General features: G+C 33.0%; 1 protein-coding gene across 1 annotated transcript; it reads right to left on the bottom strand.

Moving 5' to 3' along the window:
* Positions 1–1,825: 1,825 nt before the first annotated feature.
* LOC146949403 (putative sodium/metabolite cotransporter BASS1, chloroplastic) lies at positions 1,826–6,385 on the bottom strand. The gene is made up of 7 exons (XM_085745428.1): positions 5,806–6,385; positions 4,861–4,954; positions 4,750–4,783; positions 4,609–4,663; positions 3,345–3,428; positions 2,758–3,045; positions 1,826–2,640 (listed from the first exon to the last, which is right to left on the bottom strand). Exons 1-7 carry the CDS (start codon positions 6,268–6,270, stop codon positions 2,488–2,490), a joined length of 1,173 nt encoding a protein of 390 aa, XP_085601554.1. The 5' UTR covers positions 6,271–6,385; the 3' UTR covers positions 1,826–2,487.
* Between the last annotated feature and the right edge of the window lie 1,962 nt (positions 6,386–8,347).

Consider the following 8,347-nt stretch of genomic DNA (forward strand, 5'->3'; position numbering starts at 1 on the left):
ATGTGGATATGAGTACTCACCGGTGTGATGGAAATTGGGAACTCCTTTGGAACCTTAAGGTGCCTCCTAAGGTGAAAACTTTTTCTATGGAGATCGTGCAGAAATGCTCTTCCAACAAGAGTCCGACTTCAAGACAGAGGGGTAAATTGCACAAAAACTTGTGCTTTATGCGAGAATGAGGATGAAGATAGTATGCATCTATTTTTTTATTGCACAAAGAGTATGCAGTGTTAGCAGCAATTAGGATTGTGGAGCAAAGTTCAGCAAATGGCTCAATTAAATCTCAGCTTTGGGGTCACCATGTTTGAAATCCTGCAGGAGCTAGATTCGAGTCAACGAGTCATTTGGGCTTGCGTTATGTGGTCTATTTGGAAACAGAGAAATGATTGTATCTGGAGGAATGAAGTCATGACTGCTGCAGCAGTTCGTGACAGAGGCCTTAATCTTCTAACGGGTTGGTAAAACGCGCAAGTTAGCCGTAATAGAGCGGATGTACAGCAACAGCGTATTGACGACACAGTTTGGAGAAAGTCAGATGAAGGTCATTTCAAATGCAATGTAGATGCTGCTTTCTTCAAAAAAGCAATCGCGGGAGGTTGGTGAAAGCTAGAACCAGTTGGTCAACGCCGCTCTTAGATGTGTCCGAGGGAGAAGCTATATGCTATCAGATGGGCAAAAGAGTAAAATTTAAATAATGTTATTTTCGAGCTTGACTCTAAGAGGGTAGTACATAGTTTCCATAGCACTAGAAATGATGTATCTGATTTAGGAGCTATCATCAGAGAATGTAGGACTACCTTCTCATCCTTTTTCACAAACTCAATGGTAGAGTTTATTAGGAGACAAGCAAATGAGGTTGCTCATAGATTTGCTAGGGCGGCCACATTTTATGCTAGTATCCACTATTTCACTGTATTACCTGATTGTATTCAAGATGTTCTTATTAATGAAATGAGATAGTTATCTTTCTTTCAAAAAAAAAAAATAAGTTGAAAAATAAATCTATATTACTTGTAACTGTACAATTTTCTTTGTACATCATAATATTTGTAATCTTAAAATTTGCATCATACTTTAATTTATGTTTCTTAGACAAGATCAAAATTGTATTGTTAAATTATACTAAGTATCTTATCGTCATTCATTCATAGAAGATATAAAAAACAACATCATTAATATAATTAGCTATTTTAATAAATGAAGACAATGTACGATTGTATAGATACATTCTCTATTCTACTTCTATACTTAGCATAAAATTATTGATTGATGTAAACTTTTTTTTTTGAGAAATGATTGATGTAAACTTAATAAATGCTAAAATTTCTTTAAAAAAATGTTAATATATGTAACACCCCAAATTTTAATAAAGGTGTATTTTTTTTCTTTAATGAAAGAACAAGTAATAAACCCTGTAATGCCCCATGACGGATTTGGATCCTCTCAAGTGTGAAAAAAATTCAGAGGGTTATGTAGATGATCTCACCACTGAAATGCATTGAATTCTATAACTTATAAAAATTATAAGTTGCGTCCAATGCATTTCAATGATGAGATCATACACATAACCCTCTCAATTCTTATTTTCTGATTTTTTTTTCTTGCTGAGCATTCCTCAAGTACCAAGTGAACTTTACCTCTGTAAATGAGTGCCCTCAGTTCTATTTATTTTAGAGAAATCAAATTCAATATACCATATCAATTCTCTACAAAATAAGAACAATTTGTTAAATATTACTATACAAATTTAAACAATAAAAGGGCAACCCGGTGCACTAAAGCTCCCGCATACGCAGGGTCCGGGAAGGGGTCCCACTAGTTTTGGTGTATTGTATGCAGCCTTAGTGCACAGAAAAATATATAATCATTTAAACTTTATTTGAAGGACTACACATCACATTATACAAATACAATTCCTAGTTACATGCAGGCCCGGCCCTTGGCATGTGCAAGGTGAGCTACGGTGCCGGGCCTCGTAATCTTAGGAGCCTCAAAAAAAAAAAAAAAATATAGCACTCAAGTGTTAGGTATATAAAATAAAATATAAAAAAATCAATAGATATATTGGAATAGTTTAGTAGTAAAATAGAATCCACTTGAGTCATTGGTCTTGAGGTTTAATCCCGAGCATTTGTGTGGATTTGAACTAAATATAAAAGTCTCAATTACATACATAACTACTAGGCCATTACAATTTAAAATGCATTTCAAAGTTATTTATGAATGTAGAAAAGTACTATATATCTTGAATTTTTTGTCATCTATTTTCATTAACAAGCACGTCTTTAGTACAAATAGTTGCTAATTTTAATTTCTGTGGCTAATAACCATTATACGAGTGTTATTTTCAATTTCAATAGAAGATTAATTTTTTAAAAAAATTGTGCTTTTTTTTTATTAGGGGCCTATTTTTACTACGAGAGCCGAGCCTCCAGTTTTATAGGGACGGCCCTGGTTACATGCATGAGCTCATCCAGCTATATATTTTCAGTCTTTAATCTCAGCAGGCACAGAAAACCTCCAAATTCCTGCCAAGATACTACCAAAGATTGAGTGACACACACTTGAAACAGCACAAGGTACTGTTGTTAGAGGATCTCCAAAGTGATTGGTAGCGAGAACAACACCAAGAGCTGCGTTCTACAAGTGGAAAAAACGGGTAAACTAATGTGGAATCAAAAAAAGGATTACAAAAAAAAAAATGTTGCAAGTTGTCTATGTATAATCAATGATGCAATTATAGAACACTTATTTTACCTGCATGCCAACCTCAATGGATATTGTTCGTGATGATGAGACGTCTAGCCCGAGCAGCCTTGCGAGTATGTAACCAAAGAAGAATCCAGAAGCATGAAGAAGGCAAGATGCTAAAATCACTTGTCCACTAGACATAAGAATTGACGATGAACTTTGGGCAATGGCGTTTCCAGATAACATTGCTGCGGTTGCTACAGCCATTGGTGGCATCAGTGGAGAGATAAATTTTACAAAAGGTTGGAAATATTTAACAAGAAAAGCGCCGGCCAATACAGGAAGAAGCACAACCTGTTCAGAGAGAAAGGAGAAACAATTCATTGATGATCATAGAAAGGAGTATCAATGAAGCATCACAGCTATTTTATACCTATGTATAAGAGGAATGTCAAACTTTTGTGTACCTCTATTTTCGTTCAATTTTAAAATTCATTTAAATTATTTTATTTACAATGATCCGTTTTTACTGAATCAAATAACTGAATACTTTCAAAAAATTGCATACAATTTTATAAGTTCTACTAGTTTTATCGAAAAAAAGTATAGACAGTCATGCCCGTCTGCACGGTAGTTAGAGAAGGAAATCTTACTTGCAATGTAGACATCAATAAGCCAGCTGCATCCACAGCAACATATTTACCAGCAAGTTTGGCCGTCAGAAAAGGAGTCATGATCTGCAGTGTAAAGTTTTCAGTCAGTCAATGTGAGAAAAAGTTTACAGATGAAGTGAATTTTCCATCATAAAATGTAACTCGTCTTGAATCTCCCTCTACCACCCTTCTTACATTTTGCTTTTTTTTCTTCTCTTTCTTGATGCCGCATAACCTTTTTGAAACATTTCAATTTCAGAAAAAAGGCCCGATATACATGTTTTTATTTGCTTTTCTTGTCTAAATTCTGGTTAAAGGTGCTCCATCATTTCAAAAAACAAAGTTTGTAAAAAGTTTGGTGTATGATAGACAAACTTTGTGCTACTAGAGTACGATTTGGTTTGTTGCAATAAGGTTAGGTGAAAAGAGAATAATGTCCAATTTGAGATCAAAGTCCAATCAAGTTGTTGAGCATAATGTCGTGGGGGCATATCAAAATTGATGTGGTTCAATATTTTAGTATATATACCTATGTATGAAGAAATACCAAATTTCGGTATAGCTCCTTTTTTTCGTGATTTTACCCTTCAAATTCTTAGAGACAAATAAAACCTGAATTTGAATTTTTCAGAAGAAGTGATCCTTAATCAAAAGATAATTCATAGCATGGTGTTGTTGCACCTAACTTCCTATCAGATGACACCTATTAAGATGACATGCCTCATGGTATATATGGACATATAACAACCTCTCTTATCGTAGCAGAAGACAAAACGATAATATGAAACACATGGTTGGAAGTTCTAACATTGCAGTTACAAATCTACTACTGAGAAATATCCAAAAATTTATATAGAAATAGAGAGAAATCACATGTTTACACAGAGTAGGAATTCTCGGCTATTAATTTGAGATTGGAACTCAGATCACAAATTCATGAAATCTATTCATGAAAACAGTAACTGCCTGCGTCACGCAGGGAATATGTATCTATACAAATAGTATGCGTCATAGTGGCTATGTTGTTCTTATCATTTAAAACCTATTACGAATAATTTCTTATCTGCTTCTCTAAATGACGTATCCTAAGTAACCAACCACTGGGGTTAAAAGGGAGAAAATTCATCAACAATTTAATTGAATACTAGAAATTCATATGTAGGAGTAGCAGATTTGCAATCCTTATAGTACCACATACTTGTCATCAACAATGCACATTAAATAGAAAAGTAAAAGATAGGACTTAAAATTAAAAGGTACAAACCACAGCAGATAGAGTGCTGGCAGCTGTCATTATCACTGAAAGTGCCACATTTCCACTGGCAAAGAAAATAAATCAACAGATTACATTGCTCATAATCTATTAATAAATCTCAATTGAAAGAGAAAAAGAAACATTATGTACCGTGCAAGATATGTAACAATGTTACTAGCTGTACCTGCAACAGAAAAAACAAATACATAAAATAGGCGAAAGGTAGACAGAAAGTATAAATCACCAGATGAAAACTCATACCCCCTGGACAACAGCCGACTAATATTAAACCAGCTGCATAATGTGATGGAAGATTTAAGAGTTTGCTTACAAGAAACGCAGATATTGGCATCACCTGAAAATATTCACCATGTACCTCATTAAGACGAACGTTTAGAATGCTAGTAATAACATGATATATCTTCATCACTAGCTGTGTTGTCCGTGTCATTGATATCACACTAGTATAAGCATCTCATCTCAGGTACGAATCACATAACAACAACTACGACGCCAGCTACAACACTGAACTGACATCTAGACAGTAGACACTTGTTATAAATTACAGAAATTAACGATTGAATGGAATGACGTGCGCCGGTGTCAAACACTAGACACTCCTTCAATATGAAGTGTCAATGTTGTTTATAAATTTCATAGCTCACATAATCACTCTGGTGTTGTTTCTTTGAAAAACCAAAAACAGTTTTGTAAGCATGAGAAAATATGACTTATTTAGTTATCTTTAATCATAAAAATATCATTTATTTTTAACTTCACTTTAGTAAAACTGCAAAAGTTACTTTCTCTCTCTTTCATTCGTACATTTTTTCTTAATCAATTTGAATTGATCAATTAGATCAATTATTTTGAGACAGACGGAGTAATAAACAAATTAATAATTGATATTAAATGCATATGGATAACAAATCACATTGGTTAAGATAAATCATTTTCTCAATGTACTACTACAGTACTCTACTGCCTTCGGTCCTATTTATAACAGACATTTGGGCCATCAAAAGTTGACGTATCTCGAACAAGATAAATCAACTTTTGTTGACTCTTATAAATAGGATCGGTCGGAGAATACTGTATATGACATCATTTACTTTATAGGAGTAAAATCTCTTCACACAAACATCCTTACCACATAAAAAATCAAAACTACTAATTGAAAATAGATAACTTGCATTGCACACTAACCGAATATTGAAGTACAAAACCAGAGATAACTTCTTTAGGCATAAAAAGAGCAGAACGAAGATCATCAAGAGTCAAACTCATACCCATACCAAGCATAATTACACTAAGTCCCACTGTACACAATTTAGGAGTAACCCAATTGAACGAACTTGGTCTCATCAAACCCAACACACACCCAATTGTTACCCATAACGGAAACGCTGTCGATATCGCCTCACTGCTCAACTCAATCCACTCTCTAACACTCCTCTCTTCATTTGAACTGAAACTGTTTGATGAAATGCCGCAATGAAGTGGAGCAACTTTGGAGGTGTAGATTTTGTTGGATTTTGATGTGAAAGGGAGTGATAATATTGGTTTTGGTTGAATATTGGATCTTAATGAAAGTTGAATGGATTTGGGTTTGTAATTGATGATTTTGTTTGCATGAAGAGAGAATGTAACTGATGCCTGCATTTTTACCATGAAATTGTTTTAGAGGTTTGACTTTAAATTCAAATATATATCAAATTTTCTACAGTGTGTATAACTTTTTAATTAAATTTGTCACAAAAAAATACTAATGTTTTGATTAATGATTGGTTTTACAATAAAATATGATTAAGGAAGATAATGAAAGGGACTTTACATGTGCAAAGCTGATTAGGGAGATTCCTTTCTCATGTCATGATTATTAAAAACTAATCCAGTCCGACAGGAAATTAACATCACTTTACTTTGTTTGGATTTTTCCATTTAAATGCGAAAAAACAAGAAACAGTAATTTTGTCCGTGTCAAATTGGTAAATCTAGAGTGACGTGCTTTTTAAGAAAGGTTATGTTATCAAATGTCGTTAGGCAACCATTAGAGAAAATAAAAGTAGTAAGTTTGTATTTAATTCAACAATTTTTTAACTTTAAAAAGTTGAATTTATTACTTTTTATCATTTTTAAATACAATTTTTCAAAAAAAAATCATTTTTCCATACAATATTTCTATTTTTGTCCTTTTAACAAATGCCCCAATGTTACTTTTTAGCATTTTTCTTTTAAGCAATAAGAGGAGATAAAAGTACAGGTTAAATGCATTTTTGACCATTTAACTTTGAAAATGTCACAATTTTTGTCCCCTAACAAAAATAATCGCAACTTCTTAAAAGTTAAGGGATAAAAAATGCATTTAAGCCTAAGGTTTTGTTTGCGTGTTTGGTGGGGAATGAAGAGGAGGGTTTTGAAAGAAGGAAGAAAAAAAAAGGAAGAGCAATGGATAAAAAAATAGAAGACATTGAGAGGGGGGCTTTGGGGGTCTAATTTTTCTTTAGGCTAAAATATGGTATTGGTCCCTGCAAAATGGACCAGTTTTGGTTTTAGTCCCTGCAAAAAAAATTTATAGTTTTTGGTCCCTGCAAAAATAGGCCAGTTTTGGTTTTAGTCCCTGCAAATTTTTTTTTATAGTTTTTGGTCCCTGCAAAAATAGGCCAGTTTTGGTTTTAGTCCCTGCAATTTTTTTTTTTTATAGTTTTTGGTCCCTGCAAAAAATTTTGTTTTTGGAAATAGTCTCTGACCCCAATTATGTGATGATTTGTCACTTTTGTACATATGTGACATATGTGTTTACTTAATAAAAAGAATATTATTTTTTATAATTTATATAACAATAATTATTTTTTAATTAAAAATAATAATAAAACAGATACAATAATTATTTTTTAATTTATAAAAGTGACAAATCATCACATAACTGGGGTCAGGGACTATTTCCAAAAACAAAATTTTTTGTAGGGACCAAAAACTATAAAAAAAATTTGCAGGGACTAAAACCAAAACTGACCTATTTTTGCAGGGACCAAAAACTATAAAAAAAAATTGCAGGGACTAAAACCAAAACTGGCCTATTTTGCAGGGACCAATACCATATTTTAGCCTTTTCTTTATAATACAAAATTCCCTACATTTGAATGAACTTAAAAATTGTATTGGAGGAGGGTTGTGGGGGGTGTTAGACTATGTTTTTCGACACACTTAATTCGACAAGAAAAGATGGGTCAAGCTGGGGTCAGTGTTTGTTCACCTTACAGAAAGTTACGAGTTCGGAAGATTGTGTTGGTACTCAGCATATTAAGAGATTACAAAGTCATTCAGTTTTGACAGAAGAATTTCAAATTGCTTATGAGGAAGCAAGATCAAAAGGTCGAAGACACGTAGGAGTTTGTCAAGGAATCTGATAGAATGTCAAGACACATATCAAAGACTCTTAGTTTATGACTGTTATTTTTTGTTATTTCTTACTATGTATATATAGTGTTTTTGTATAAGAAATAAGGGTCACAAATCATTCATAGAAACTTTAACACTCAAACTATCCAAGTTACAGTCAGAAACGAGTATGAAGAACATACTTGATTCTGTGTACCAGTTTTTCTAATTTATTTATTCAATAAGATACTTTTTCTTTTAAAGTTGTTTGCATTACTTCAAGTTTTCCTTTACCTTTAAACATATTTCGATTCAGTGGAAATAATCAATTACCTTTATCTTTCTAACATTCAAAGTTATGAACATG

Source organism: Medicago sativa, chromosome 2 (assembly GCF_051527215.1).
Source record: "Medicago sativa cultivar Bolivia chromosome 2, Bolivia_mono, whole genome shotgun sequence".
Classification (NCBI taxonomy): Eukaryota; Viridiplantae; Streptophyta; class Magnoliopsida; order Fabales; family Fabaceae; genus Medicago; species Medicago sativa.

What these genes read in the sequence shown, in the direction of transcription:
- LOC146949403 (XM_085745428.1), bottom strand. Translation starts at nt 6,270, where the DNA reads ATGGTAAAAATGCAGGCATCAGTTACATTCTCTCTTCATGCAAACAAA. An exon ending in ATTGTTACATATCTTGCACG is followed by an intron (nt 4,664 to 4,749) that starts GTACATAATGTT and finishes TTTCTTTGCCAG; the next exon opens with TGGAAATGTGGCACTTTCAG. An exon ending in TATTGATGTCTACATTGCAA is followed by an intron (nt 3,046 to 3,344) that starts GTAAGATTTCCT and finishes CTCTCTGAACAG; the next exon opens with GTTGTGCTTCTTCCTGTATT.